The sequence below is a fragment of the Portunus trituberculatus genome, chromosome 42 (genome assembly GCF_017591435.1).
Source record: "Portunus trituberculatus isolate SZX2019 chromosome 42, ASM1759143v1, whole genome shotgun sequence".
In the NCBI taxonomy this organism is placed as follows: Eukaryota; Metazoa; Arthropoda; class Malacostraca; order Decapoda; family Portunidae; genus Portunus; species Portunus trituberculatus.
In genome coordinates, this window is record NC_059296.1 from 7,238,952 (window position 1) to 7,254,466 (window position 15,515).

The following is a 15,515-nucleotide window of genomic DNA, read 5'->3' on the forward strand; positions in this document are numbered from 1 at the left end:
TTTGTTCACTTACACTGATGTCCTAAAATATTGTTATTATGGTTGTAAAAATATTTATCATTAAAACAAATGAAACATAATTTTGCTTGTAAATAGATCCATATAATATGAATCAATTGCATTTTTTTTTTTTTTTTCAAATACTTAGTATATCGTGCACACTGGACCCTATTTCAAATACTACGTTGAGTTTAGTTCTTAAGATGAATGAATGAATACATACAGTATACTGTAAAAGATATAACATTTTTGAGAAAAAAGAAAACGAAAAACTGAAGTAGTTTTCTTTGCCGAACAAGTTTCAATTAATCTATTAACAAAGGCTTTTAATAAAAAAAAATAAATTCAGATTACTTTTCTGTCCATCGACCAAACAAACGTAACAGGTTGAAATGATAATCTTAGGATAGATATTGCAAAGACAACCACTTTTTTTTTCCAAATCATGTCAGCAATAGTTTATAACTGACAGCTTTCATGAACAGATTATGTAAGCAGTTTCATTCTTATCTGTAATAGAGATATGCACTACCTATATATATATATATATATATATATATATATATATATATATATATATATATATATATATATATATATATATATATATATATATATTATACTCTGTATAAGGGCCTTATCCGTCCCTGTATAGAGTACTCTTCGCATGTTTGTGGGGGTTCCAGTCACACAGCTTTGCTTGGTAGGGTGGAATCGAAAGCTCTTCGTCTCATTAACTCCCCTCCTCTGACTAACTGTCTTCAATCTCTTTCTCACCGCCGAAATGTTGCATCCCTTTCTATATTTTATCGCTATTTTCATGGTAACTGTTCTACTGATCTTGCTAATTGCATGCCTCCCCTCCTCCTGCGGCCACGCTGCACAAGGCTTTCTTCTTCCTCTCATCCTTATTCTGTCCAACTCTCTAATATATATATATATATATATATATATATATATATATATATATATATATATATATATATATAAATCGTGGAACAGCATAGAATAAGAAAAATTAAACTAAATTACACACATAGTTATGTAATTAAGAAGGGCCTTCTAACTGCCAATCCATTAAATTTATTAAGAGGAAAAAAAATTGTTTCAGGAATGTTTCGATAAATGATGTGGAGGATTCACACACTATTATCTCGAATTAAACGTTTGTTTTACTTGAAGTTCTTCTTTGTGTGTGTGTTTAATTCACCAGTTTTGTTACGTGCTCCGTCATAAGAATTTGCCTCAACTCTAAATAACGAGTCTAAAGCTTGTAAGTATCTCCGAGACTTCAATAACTAGTTTGAAGCAAAAGAGATTCCGTCAGCCTTCAGGTAAGGAATGATGTGGAGCGCGGAGGAGACATCACAAGACTCACTACTCCAGGCAGAAGGCTGCTGCTTGGTGCAACTGTGTGGTAGCGTTCCGGCTTTCCTGAATAATCACAATACTGAAAAATTGTGTGTGTTTGTGTGTGTGCGTGTGTGTGTGTGTGTGTGTGTGTGTGTGTGTGTGTGTGTGTGTGTGTGTGTGTGTGTGTGTGTGTGTGTGTGTGCACGCACGTGCAATTTCTTGGAATTTTGGTGAAGCCTTGCAACAAAGTAAGCAGCAGTGGATCGCTCACATGATAAATTTAAGAATATAGAAAAAAGAATCGGAAAAAAACAAGAAATGCACTTCCTCTTGAATATGTTGGACTGAACGCCCCTGAGAACTCATTGATAGCGAAAAATTACACTTGATGCTGGACCGTAATAGTGATTCGCTCTACAACTCTAAGATATACTCTCACTGTAATTTTCAGGCCGGAACGCGTCTCGTTTGACACATGAGAGATCGCCGTAGAATTAATTATCTTGCGTTGCGTTCTGTCTGGAAGCAAGAGCCAGACCCGCCCTCTTCAACCCACAACACACACGAGTGTGTGTGTGTGTGTGAGAGAGAGAGAGAGAGAGAGAGAGCGCATGTGTAAAACTTTCCTACACCATGTGACCCTAGCAGATACATTAAGAAAACAGTATTTTAACAAAACCTCAAGAGTTAAGAATCATAAACGCATTATGAAGTAACAAAGTGGTTGATTAGTTTTAAGAAGTACTTTACTTGTTATGCGTCATGTCGATAAGAGCAATCCTCTGTGACAATAACGTGAGATAAGACTGTGGCTTTTTCTCAAGGAGATTAGGAGAGATATTAGGAGTTATACCAAATTCCTCAGCCAGGAAACATAACTTTATGGTAAGCACTAGATTTGTAATATAGACCAGTTTGATGCTAAACTATATTTGCGTAATTTTATCCACACATATAGACACTTTATAATGATATAAGTGCGATCATAAAGTGTGTGTGTGAGATATATATATATATATATATATATATATATATATATATATATATATATATATATATATATATATATATATATATATATAGAGAGAAAGAGAGAGAGAGAGATAGAGCTCCGTATGTCTGTGTTGATATTCTAGAATCTAGAGGACATGTAAACTCCGTATTTCATTTTAGATGTATGAATATAGAATAAGGAATTCTCAGCACTTTTACTTCATCCTTTCTACGACATACAGGCAATGTGACGGCAGTTCCAACGCGCCCAACTATGTTGTTCCTCATACTCCAGTGGGGAGGGAAGTTAAGGGATTTAAAAATTTCTGGAGTGGCGCCATGATAAAAATATTAGCAATGTTGAAATGAAAGGTAACAAGTAACAAAAATAGGATTTGTTTTCAAATGTTAAGGTACTCGTATATGAAAATAGATCAAACATATATATATATATATATATATATATATATATATATATATATATATATATATATATATATATATATATATATATATATATAGATATAGATAGATAGATAGATAGATAGATAGATAGATAGATAGATAGATAGATAGATAGATAGATAGATAGATAGATAGATAGATATAGATATATAGATAGATAGATAGATAGATAGAGAGATAGATATATGAATGCACTATGTTTGCAAGTAAGGGAGTACTGTTCCAGAATAGTACATCTTGTGTTCACATCGTAACCAAAGCGCTGACTTCGCTGAATCAGATATCTGGAATTACTCGTTATGTGCCCAAGATACTGACTTGGTCAGTGTTCCAGGATCCATCGTTGTCAAGCATGAATTCCACAGCTACACACCAAGGTTACGTAATGCATTGACGAAAGATCAACACGTCTGGTGCGGATTATTCCTTCCTTAGCACGCCTGACGACACCTATATCCCTTCAGGTATATAAGAGCCAGACCAGAGGGACTAATGCAGAGTCATCGACTGCCTCAGAGCAACAGGACCAAGAATGGAGCAGAAGTTTGGCCTCAACGGTGTGCTTCCGGCACTCTGCATCCTCCTGCTGGCTGTCTACGCCCAAGGTGTCATTATTTTATCCTTTCGCTCTCATCTTGTGACGCCTTCTAGGACAGTTTTTTTTTAAGTGATCACATTTGAAATACATAATGAAGAACGTTGTTTCATATTTCCTTGTATATCACTTCCTTCAAAGTATGATGTGAAAGACATGATTATGAAGGGGCACTCTTCCTCACGTACAGGTCTGCAGGTGTGTCCAAGTCTCTCCTGTCCGACTCCCGCCGGCTTTTTTGCCCACCCGACTAACTGCGACAGTTACGTCAAGTGTTCGCATGGAGCCGTTACCATCAAGCAGTGTCCGGAAGGCCTTGACTACAACCCGGAAATGAGGCGCTGCGACTATCCCCGACTGGCCCAGGTGAGTGGAGTACCTGTGACTTAATCAGCACGTCGTGGTGCGTCTCCAGCACCGCTGTTGCGAAGACCATCAGTGAATTGTGTATAGCAATTCAGAGGAGAGTTAGTTCTAGTATCTGTAACAAAAGGCATGTGCGGTGGTTAAACATGGACTGTGTGTGTGTGTGTGTGTGTGTGTGTGTGTGTGTGTGTGTGTGTGTGTGTGTGTGTGTGTTTACGTGCGTGCATGTGTGTGTGTGTGTCCTTTTTACGTTGATATTACCGGTAGTGATGCAGTTATCCCCAATGTTTTAACATTTCAGTGCAACATCACAGCGCGGTTAGTGAAGTCTGGGTGTTCCCTCGAAACCAGTGACCCGAAAACTCGCCTCAAGCTCGACTTGTTCGGCTCCTCAGAGTCCTCAGACTCCTCAGACTCCTCAGAGTCGTCAGGTTCCTGGAGTCGTCAGTGGAGTGTGACTGTGACTGTTGCCTCAAGCCCCACGACGTTTGCACCAAGTACTACGAGTGTGTCCAGGTATTGTGTCGGTCTGCCGGTCTACTGTACAGTTCCACATTGGCTCATCATTAATTAACATTAACGTTCAGCAACTGCAATCCCCAACATCAATTTTTCAGTACATTTGTATTACAGACCTGTTGCACTGCCGGAGTAGAACGGTCACCCATGTAAATAATAGCCATGAAAGAAATCTTTTGCCGAGATGAGTTAAAGAAAACACACAAATGCCCACGTCTGCTTTACTTTTACCTTGCTGCTCCTAACCTCTCACCGACTTCTGCCCTCAGAGCGGCGAAGCTGTTGTGAGGGAGTGTTCAGATGGTCTTGTGTTCAATCCTCATATTGAAAACTGCGACTTCCCAAGCAACTACCAGTGTCCCACGCCCCCGCCCGTTTGTGAGTGTGACTGTCGCTACCCCGTGGAGGGAGAATGCAACGCCTTCTACGATTGTGAGTCGCCCATCATTCACCTTGTGCCTAATGAGAGAGAGAGAGAGAGAGAGAGAGAGAGAGAGAGAGAGAGAGAGAGAGAGAGAGAGAGAGAGAGAGAGAGAGAGAGAGAGAGAGAGAGAGAGAGAGAGAGAGAGAGAGAGAGAGAGAGAGAGAGAGAATCACCGAAATACAAATCATTGCAAACAAGCAACATTCAGCTCCATTTCTAAAGCGAAACCATTTCGACAGGCAAGGACGGAGAGCCGGAGAAGAAATACTGTCCTGACGGTCTGTTCTTCAACCCTGAAACCAATGTGTGCGGCCTGTACTGCCATCAAACCACACCGCGCCCGCCAACCACCACTACCACACCTCAACCGACCACCACCACCACCACAACAACCACACCTCAACCGACCACCACCACCACCACCACACCTGAACCAACCACCACCACACCTAAACCAACCACCACCACCACCACCACCACCACCACACCTAAACCAACCACCACTACCACCACCACACCTAAACCAACCACCACCACCACCACCACACCTGAACCAACCACCACCACCACCACCACACCTAAACCTACCACTACGTCTCCACCTCCTCCTCCTACAACTACTACCACCACCACAACCACACCTGAACCAACCACCACCACCACCACCACCACACCTGAACCAACCACCACCACCACCACACCTAAACCAACCACCACTACCACCACCACACCTAAACCTACCACTACGTCTCCACCTCCTCCTACAACTACTACCACCACCACCACCACCACCACACCTAAACCCATCACTACCACAACAGTGTCACCATTCCCATGCGTGGATTGCTCCGGAGGTCAGCAGTACTTCCCTCATCCTACAGACTGCAGGAAATTCATCCAGTGCGCCCCGTACGGGCCTCAGGAAATGCCGTGTCCCAAGGGCACTATTTGGAACCAGTGGCTCCTCACCTGTGACCACGAAGCCATTACACCTTGCATCACCGGCAGCTACGTGGGTCCTGATGGCAAGTGCGTTCACCCCGTCATCACCACGCCTAAAACCACCACCACCACCACCACCACCAAGGCTCCAGTCACAACACCAGGAGGCTCTGTGTGTGACGTTGCATGCCCCGCTGCACAAGGACTCTTCCCACACCCTCAGAAGTGCGGGAAATGGGTACACTGTGACCATAACATCCCTTACGTGAAGGACTGTCCCGCTGGTCTACACTTCAACCCACTGCTGAAGGTACCCTTTTTGTCTTCCAGCACATTTGATTGCCAAATCATATCATATTTAACTCGGATTAAGGTTTCCAATCCGTGGTTCTTTTAGTGATAAGAATGCCGTAGGCCTCAGTGATGCCGCACTTGTGTGTAATCAGGGCATGTTTTTCCTTTACAAGGTGTGCGACTGGCCACAGTCAGCGGGTTGCACCTCTGGACCAGACCACATCTGTGAGATTCCCACACCTGCCCCAACCACACCAGCCCCCCAATGCCACACAACCCACACCCAACCCTATGTGTGACTGCGAGTGTTGCCACAAACCTGCTGACGACTGCACCTCCTACTATTACTGTGATGTATGTATCTGTTTGCTCAATAACATCCATTTGGTTTCGGTGAAAGGTTATCTATCCCCCCGAAAGCTTGTTTTCCTTAGAGCAGATTTGTCCAGACCTGCAATGAGAGGGTGTGCCTGCCTGACAGATTTCTTTTCTTCCTCAGGAGGATAAGTCAATGAGCTACCACAAGTGTTCAGAGGGACTCGTGTTCCACCCTGACTTCGACACGTGTGTGTATGCTGACATGTACCCCGGAATGCATCGTCACCGAGCCACCACCAGTCTGTCTCTGCGACTGTTACTATCCCTCTGAAGTCTGCTCCTCTTATTATCACTGTAAGAAATTCTTCAAGTGTCCAGCTCTTCTTGCTTAGTTTTTCTTTTTTTATAAGTTAAAGAAAAATGTGTATGACTTCATGTCATATGATGAAGGATCTCAACTTACAGTGTGACTCTTCCCAGATGCATTGAATGCCACAGTTTTCTCATAATGAATGACTTTTATGTATGCAAACTCATACCGTGAAATTGCATAATTCTCCAGGCGATGAAGGAGTTCCAGTTAAACTGGACTGTCCCGAGGGTTTGTACTGGAACCAAGACAAGAAGTCGTGCGATCTGCCTCAGTTCGTGAACTGCACCATGCCCATCCGCCGTCGTCCCCACCACTAACCCAAGGTGAGAGAGTCATTGCAGGTATGTTCAACACTACAGTGGAAATACTGAATTGTTAGGCAGCATATCTTTCAGTCACTCCTTCATGACCATAGGCCATGCTTATTGCGTGTAGTCAGATGAACTTTTGCTTGACTCTTTTAAGGTTCAAGAAAAAGGAAACCATTCTTGATTTGTTTTTTAAGCAAAATTTCAAATATAATGCTAGACTATTTCCACGTATCGTCAACAAACCGTTAATGATGTGAATGTTTCATTTACAAATATTCACTAAGGCTCAAAATATATTCAGTCACAGATAACAGTAGATCTTGATTTGACACGAAAATCGCCGCGCTGCAGTAACGTACCCAAAGCCGGAGAACGGACCTTAAATTTCAAACCTCGAGATCTCAGCTCCAGCCAACTTGAATCTATGAAAATCACTGTGAAGCAAGCTAACTGTTTAATTCAATGCCTGAAAGTGATACCTAAATCCATACAACCGTGTCATTGTACCGCTCAGTTATACGAGTCAAACACAAGAATTTATATAGTACCAGGTGGATGTTTAAATACAACTTTAAGCTTAAAGCTGTATTTCAAACACAAAATGCAAATTTTGCATCACTTATAAATTACTTTACATGATTTTGGCTGTCCACTTGCTCATCTCTTCTTCACACCTGTGAGTTTACGCCTCTTGTCATCACTCTGTGACCGTGTGTTACCTCCTGTGGCGACACCAGGTTTGCGTTTGGCGTGGACATCACTGTTGGTGTCTTACTATCCCACCCATTATATAAGTCACAGATGTTGCACTAGCGTACTCTATATAATTTCATTAACAAAAATGCAACTTTTTTTTTTTTTAGGAAGACTATTTACAAAGCGCGTAGGCGGACTTTATTTTTTTACATCATTAACGCGAAGAAATATATCGCAGTAGTCACTATCAGTCACTGCCTAGGCATTGTTTCCTACCATTCTAGTCACTATTAATCATTCATCGGTTTGTTACAGTCACGTTAGTAATCAGGTGAGTTTAACACTTAACAGCACTCCACAGTACACTTCCACGTCACAGTGATGTCAATAACATGTCACTGTTCTTCACCAGTGTCACTATCTTTTCCCAAACTGACTATCTATATGGCACCAGATGTCATAACTGCAGTCACTGCCACCAGTTGCACGCGTCTCGGATTACGTCCCAGTTACAGCCTCTCACTCTGCCATTTTGTGTGACCTCTCATTATATTTCACTGTAGTGTTTCACATTGTACGCCTCAAGTCACCACTAGCAGTTCTTCTCCACTGTACCACTGACTTAACTCCGCATACAACACTCAGCGTCACCCTACACACGTCACGGTTGGATACACCACTCACAATGTTAAATCTGTGTGCATTACACCACTCACAATGTTCACTCCTTATTCACCTCACTGTACTTCATTACTCACTGCACAGTGACATCACTAGCGACTGCATCACACACGCGCATAATAACATTTTCATGTGAGCCTCGACACAAGCTCTTCACACTTTCACTGTAAATCCATTGTTGGACAAAACTCTTTCAACAGCATTCACATTTCACTGTTTCATTGTCTCCACAGATATGTCAAAATGCCTGAACATGCACGTAACAATTATAACCCCTCACTCTTGGCTGCAGCGGTATCCCTAGCACGACTGACTTGAACCGAGTGACTTGAGTGACAGTCACTGTCCGTTGGCTAAACCGTTGGCCGTCTCGCTGCTCACCTGAGATTTTAAAATGACTAATTCGCAGTAGACATAGGTGTATACAACTTGCCACAAATATATACATAATAATAATAATGATAATGTTTCCTCCAGGTAGAGGTCAGCCGAGCCCTTAATCTGGTGTACCTCACAGTCTCGACAAATGCACACGCCTTCCCACTGCTGCGGTATTTAGTAACGATTAGCATTTCCTTAAAAAATGCACCTTATACTGTATAAAACTTTACAAAATTATAACTTTAACAGTCAGCTGCCGCGTACTACCAGTCGACCGCTTTGGGTACGTTACTGCAGTGGCGGCGCGGCTCCGCAGTCCAGTGTCAAATCCAGATCTACTGTTATCTGTGATTCAGCATATTCCACCGAACCGAATTGAAGATCTACAAGAAATTAAATGACTCCCTGTATGCATTAAACTTCATAACTGCTTTCATTGCCATCCAAAGCAGATTGTGTGTGTACTGGACACCACGAGGAAAGCCTGAAGATCGAAGACATTCACGCAGCATGCACCTCTTCTCTCTGCTGACCACTGGGATCGTCTCTAGCTTCCATTTAGTGTGTCATGCTGTTAAAAGCTAAACGGATCTCAGTTCTTAAATATGATGACAAGATGACGAATTTTAGCCGAATATATCAAAAAAATATATATATGTATGAAAAGGTGTTCATAAGATTGTTTGTAGTTTTTTATTGTTCTACTATACTAAAATATCATAAAGACTTGTTGTTTCTGAATTGTAAGTTGTCAACTATTCATTATGTTATTAGATTTCATTAAATAAACATCAGCCATTTAATTATCATATATATATATATATATATATATATATATATATATATATATATATATATATATATATATATATATATATATATATATATATATATATATATATATATATATATATGATGAAGAGAGAGAGAGAGACACAACGCACGCACCTTATGTTATAATATACTGTATAAGTAAGGTTATAGTAACAGTTTTAAGAAGGCTTTCTTCACTTAACCAGATTTGACTCTTAGAAATTATCTCTATCGACTTCTTAATCAGTGTACAATATTTTTATGTTAATCGATGAATCATTTGTTTATGTATGGTGTTGTCAGGTCTTATCTGCATATCAGTGGTTCTGTAGAGAGCAGGAAAAATAGGATTGAGTAAACTAGTGTCAACGGAGAGTGAAAAATGCTGGGCAGCCAAGAAATCCAATGCAAAGAGTAAATTAAGATTTTTGTGTTAGAGTGACAGAATTCTTATGAGATCAAACAAAACATTAGTCGGTCGCTATTGCTATGATATTATGTATGAGTTTGCTTCTCCCCGCCTGACCACGAGACAACTCAACTCCATCATTTTGAATGCACTGATGCTCTCGGTGGTTTCGTGGCCAGGCAGTGTACATCTCACACCTTTAGTGTACAGTAGTGTATGCAACAAAAACATGATTCATTTATTCAGCACCTTGATTTGTCATTGATTATGGTCATTTTATAAAATTTTCACAAGGAACGTCATCCAATCTACTTACATACAGGATAATATGATTTGCTCAGTTCATGATATCTCAAACTTGTTCGTTATTGGAATCAGCAAGCAAATTGTCTATTTAGTGAATGATTATATATATATATATATATATATATATATATATATATATATATATATATATATATATATATATATATATATACATATCGTGGAACAGCCTAGAAAATGAAAAATTAAACTCTCAATTACACACATAGTTATGTAATTAAGAAGGGCCTTCTAACTGCCAATCCATTAAATTTATTAAGAGGAAAAAAAATTGTTTCAGGAATGTTTCGATAAATGATGTGGAGGATTCACACACTATTATCTCGAATTAAACGTTTGTTTTACTTGAAGTTCTTCTTTGTGTGTTTGTTTAATTCACCAGTTTTGTTACGTGCTCCGTCATAAGAATTTGCCTCAACTCTAAATAACGAGTCTAAAGCTTGTAAGTATCTCCGAGACTTCAATAACTAGTTTGAAGCAAAAGAGATTCCGTCAGCCTTCAGGTAAGGAATGATGTGGAGCGCGGAGGAGACATCACAAGACTCACTACTCCAGGCAGAAGGCTGCTGCTTGGTGCAACTGTGTGGTAGCGTTCCGGCTTTCCTGAATAATCACAATACTGAAAAATTGTGTGTGTTTGTGTGTGTGCGCGCACGTGAAATTTCTTGGAATTTTGGTGAAGCCTTGCAACAAAGTAAGCAGCAGTGGATCGCTCACAACCTAAATCGTTAACGTTCACCATGATAAATTTGAGAATATAGAAAAAAGAATCGGAAAAAACAAGAAATGAACTTCCTCTTGAATATGTTGGACTGAACGCCGCTGAGAACTCATTGATAGCGAAAAATTACACTTGATGCTGGACCGTAATAGTGATTCGCTCTACAACTCTAAGATATACTCTCACTGTAATTTTCAGGCCGGAACGCGTCTCGTTTGACACATGAGAGATCGCCGTAGAATTAATTATCTTGCGTTGCGTTCTGTCTGGAAGCAAGAGCCATACCCGCCCTCTTCTCCCCACAACACACACGTGTGTGTGTGTGTGTGTGTGTGTGTGTGTGAGAGAGAGAGAGAGAGAGAGAGCGCATGTGTTAAACTTTCCTACACTATGTGACCCTAGCAGATGCATTAAGAAAACAGTATTTTAACAAAACCTCAAGTGTTAAGAATCATAAACGCATTATGAAGTAACAAAGTGGTTGATTAGTTTTAAGAAGTACTTTACTTGTTATGTGTCATGTCGATAAGAGCAATCCTCTGTGACAATAACGTGAGATAAGACTGGCTTTTTCTCAAGGAAATTGGGAGTGATCTTAGGAGTTATACCAAATATATATATATATATATATATATATATATATATATATATATATATATATATATATATATATATATATAGATAGATAGATAGATAGATAGATAGATAGATAGATAGATAGATAGATAGATAGAAATATGAATGTTTGCAAGTAAGGGAGTACTGTTCCCAGAATAGTACATCTTGTGTTGTTCACATCGTAACCAAAGCGCTGACTTCGCTGAATCAGATATCTGGAATCACTCGTTATGTGCCCAAGATACTGACTTGGTCAGTGTTCCAGGATCCAGCGTTGTCTGTTTTGTGTCTTCCTCATGTGCCTTTAGGTTGGACTTTCACTGGCAGTGCAAACATGTGACAACTCAACTCTTAAGACCTGATACAGAATAAAAATCATTTAAAATAAAGAAAGAAATTAATACAGGGCCATAAGACAAAAAATTGGAACATCAAGCACTGACCACATCGTATCATCACATCTATTGTAGAGGGAATTACCTTTTTGTTTGTACCATGCAAGGCCTCTTCCTTCCAGAGTGTGCTTACGTACTTACCACGATCTGTGGAATCAAAATCATACTCGATTGTAATTTATTAATGACTGTTACAATGCTATCACAACAGTTGATTTATTCCATTAACCCTTTAATTTAGTATTTACAACTGAAACTACGACTTCAAAAACCTATGTACCATGACACATGATAAATAAAGACAAGAAATACGACCAATGTCGGAGAACCACAGGTGATTCGTTTAATCAATCATGTGACGCAGGTGTTTCTGAAGGATTTAACGGCTCTCTGTTTTTCCTGACGCAATGATAACGGCTGTAAGCATAAGCATGAATTTCACAGCTATACACCAAGGTTACCTAATACATTGACGAAAGATCAACACGTCTGGTGCGGATTATTCCTTCCTTAGCACGCCTGACGACACCTATATCCCTTCAGGTATATAAGAGCCAGACCAGAGGGACTAATGCAGAGTCATCGACTGCCTCAGAGCAACAGGACCAAGAATGGAGCAGAAGTTTGGCCTCAACGGGGTGCTTCCGGCATTCTGCATCCTCCTGCTGGCTGTCTACGCCCAAGGTATTAAAGTGTCCCTATCCCTTCCAGTGTATTCTCTGTAGTCAATTTGTCCAATTGGTTATACTGTACGACGCCTTGTAGGACAAAAAACTCTGAGTATTTACACTTAACTCACTAATGAAAGGTGTTGTTTAAGGGACTGTGTGTGTGTGTGTGTGTGTGTGTGTGTGATAAGAACGAATAACATATATATTAATTAGTCGTTTTTCGATAGCTCTTTCTGATAAACAGTGTCATCTGACTTGCCTTACAAGTGTGGTAGTGACTGTATCATGAAGCACAGATGGATGACTTCAAAAAGACATGACATGAAGGGGCACTCTTGCTCACGTACAGGTCTGCAGGTGTGTCCAAGTCTCTCCTGTCCGACTCCCGCCGGCTTTTTTGCCCACCCGACTAACTGCGACAGTTACGTCAAGTGTTCGCATGGAGCCGTTACCATCAAGCAGTGTCCGGAAGGCCTTGACTACAACCCGGAAATGAGGCGCTGCGACTATCCCCGACTGGCCCAGGTGAGTGGAGTACCTGTGACTTAATCAGCACGTCGTGGTGCGTCTCCAGCACCGCTGTTGCGAAGACCATCAGTGAATTGTGTATAGCAATTCAGAGGAGAGTTAGTTCTAGTATCTGTAACAAAAGGCATGTGCGGTGGTTAAACATGGACTGTGTGTGTGTGTGTGTGTGTGTGTGTGTGTGTGTGTGTGTGTGTGTGTGTGTGTGTGTGTGTTTACGTGCGTGCATGTGTGTGTGTGTGTGTCCTTTTTACGTTGATATTACCGGTAGTGATGCAATTATCCCCAATATTTTAACATTTCAGTGCAACATCACAGCGCGGTTAGTGAAGTCTGGGTGTTCCCTCGAAACCAGTGACCCGAAAACTCGCCTCAAGCTCGACTTGTTCGGCTCCTCAGAGTCCTCAGACTCCTCAGACTCCTCAGAGTCGTCAGGTTCCTGGAGTCGTCAGTGGAGTGTGACTGTGACTGTTGCCTCAAGCCCCACGACGTTTGCACCAAGTACTACGAGTGTGTCCAGGTATTGTGTCGGTCTGCCGGTCTACTGTACAGTTCCACATTGGCTCATCATTAATTAACATTAACGTTCAGCAACTGCAATCCCCAACATCAATTTTTCAGTACATTTGTATTACAGACCTGTTGCACTGCCGGAGTAGAACGGTCACCCATGTAAATAATAGCCATGAAAGAAATCTTTTGCCGAGATGAGTTAAAGAAAACACACAAATGCCCACGTCTGCTTTACTTTTACCTTGCTGCTCCTAACCTCTCACCGACTTCTGCCCTCAGAGCGGCGAAGCTGTTGTGAGGGAGTGTTCAGATGGTCTTGTGTTCAATCCTCATATTGAAAACTGCGACTTCCCAAGCAACTACCAGTGTCCCACGCCCCCGCCCGTTTGTGAGTGTGACTGTCGCTACCCCGTGGAGGGAGAATGCAACGCCTTCTACGATTGTGAGTCGCCCATCATTCACCTTGTGCCTAATGAGAGAGAGAGAGAGAGAGAGAGAGAGAGAGAGAGAGAGAGAGAGAGAGAGAGAGAGAGAGAGAGAGAGAGAGAATCACCGAAATACAAATCATTGCAAACAAGCAACATTCAGCTCCATTTCTAAAGCGAAAACATTTCGACAGGCAAGGACGGAGAGCCGGAGAAGAAATACTGTCCTGACGGTCTGTTCTTCAACCCTGAAACCAATGTGTGCGGCCTGCACTGCCATCAAACCACACCGCGCCCGCCAACCACCACTACCACACCTCAACCGACCACCACCACCACCACAACAACCACACCTCAACCGACCACCACCACCACCACAACAACCACACCTCAACCGACCACCACCACCACCACCACACCTAAACCAACCACCACCACCACCACCACCACCACCACCACCACACCTAAACCAACCACCACTACCACCACCACACCTAAACCAACCACCACCACCACCACCACACCTGAACCAACCACCACCACCACCACCACACCTAAACCTACCACTACGTCTCCACCTCCTCCTCCTACAACTACTACCACCACCACAACCACACCTGAACCAACCACCACCACCACCACCACCACACCTGAACCAACCACCACCACCACCACACCTAAACCAACCACCACTACCACCACCACACCTAAACCTACCACTACGTCTCCACCTCCTCCTACAACTACTACCACCACCACCACCACCACACCTAAACCCATCACTACCACAACAGTGTCACCATTCCCATGCGTGGATTGCTCCGGAGGTCAGCAGTACTTCCCTCATCCTACAGACTGCAGGAAATTCATCCAGTGCGCCCCGTACGGGCCTCAGGAAATGCCGTGTCCCAAGGGCACTATTTGGAACCAGTGGCTCCTCACCTGTGACCACGAAGCCATTACACCTTGCATCACCGGCAGCTACGTGGGTCCTGATGGCAAGTGCGTTCACCCCGTCATCACCACGCCTAAACCACCACCACCACCACCACCACCAAGGCTCCAGTCACAACACCAGGAGGCTCTGTGTGTGACGTTGCATGCCCGCTGCACAAGGACTCTTCCACACCCTCAGAAGTGCGGGAAATGGGTACACTGTGACCATAACATCCCTTACGTGAAGGACTGTCCCGCTGGTCTACACTTCAACCCACTGCTGAAGGTACCCTTTTTGTCTTCCAGCACATTTGATTGCCAAATCATATCATATTTAACTCGGATTAAGGTTTCCAATCCGTGGTTCTTTAGTGATAAGAATGCCGTAGGCCTCAGTGATGCCGCACTTGTGTGTAATCAGGGCATGTTTTTCCTTTACAAGGTGTGCGACTGG

The 15,515-nt window shown here is 42.1% G+C and overlaps 2 protein-coding genes across 2 annotated transcripts in view; both read left to right on the forward strand.

The window, feature by feature from the left end:
• LOC123517361 overlaps positions 1-15,515 on the forward strand; it is a 38,115-nt gene that overhangs the window by 11,821 nt on the left and 10,779 nt on the right. The window contains 16 exon segments of the mRNA XM_045277374.1: positions 3,276-3,416; positions 3,548-3,772; positions 4,074-4,295; positions 4,561-4,723; positions 4,955-5,019; positions 5,575-5,967; positions 6,210-6,305; positions 6,451-6,568; positions 6,832-6,913; positions 8,564-8,624; positions 12,535-12,675; positions 12,930-13,187; positions 13,506-13,509; positions 13,565-13,707; positions 13,980-14,142; positions 14,320-14,841. Of these exon segments, the coding sequence (XP_045133309.1) occupies positions 3,276-3,416; positions 3,548-3,772; positions 4,074-4,295; positions 4,561-4,723; positions 4,955-5,019; positions 5,575-5,967; positions 6,210-6,305; positions 6,451-6,568; positions 6,832-6,913; positions 8,564-8,624; positions 12,535-12,675; positions 12,930-13,187; positions 13,506-13,509; positions 13,565-13,707; positions 13,980-14,142; positions 14,320-14,841 (2,797 nt within the window).
• On the forward strand, positions 3,307-5,096 carry LOC123517536 (protein obstructor-E-like). Its single transcript, XM_045277691.1, has 5 exons — positions 3,307-3,416; positions 3,597-3,772; positions 4,074-4,288; positions 4,561-4,723; positions 4,955-5,096. The coding sequence occupies exons 1-4, from the start codon at positions 3,344-3,346 to the stop codon at positions 4,577-4,579; spliced, it is 483 nt and encodes a 160-aa protein (XP_045133626.1). The 5' UTR covers positions 3,307-3,343; the 3' UTR covers positions 4,580-4,723; positions 4,955-5,096.

Excerpts from the sequence above, each read along its gene's own strand:
- LOC123517536 (XM_045277691.1), top strand. The coding sequence starts at position 3,344 with ATGGAGCAGAAGTTTGGCCTCAACGGTGTGCTTCCGGCACTCTGCATC. Across the intron at positions 3,417-3,596 it reads GCTGGCTGTCTACGCCCAAG|GTCTGCAGGTGTGTCCAAGT; the intron begins GTGTCATTATTT and ends CCTCACGTACAG. Across the intron at positions 3,773-4,073 it reads ACTATCCCCGACTGGCCCAG|TGCAACATCACAGCGCGGTT; the intron begins GTGAGTGGAGTA and ends TTAACATTTCAG.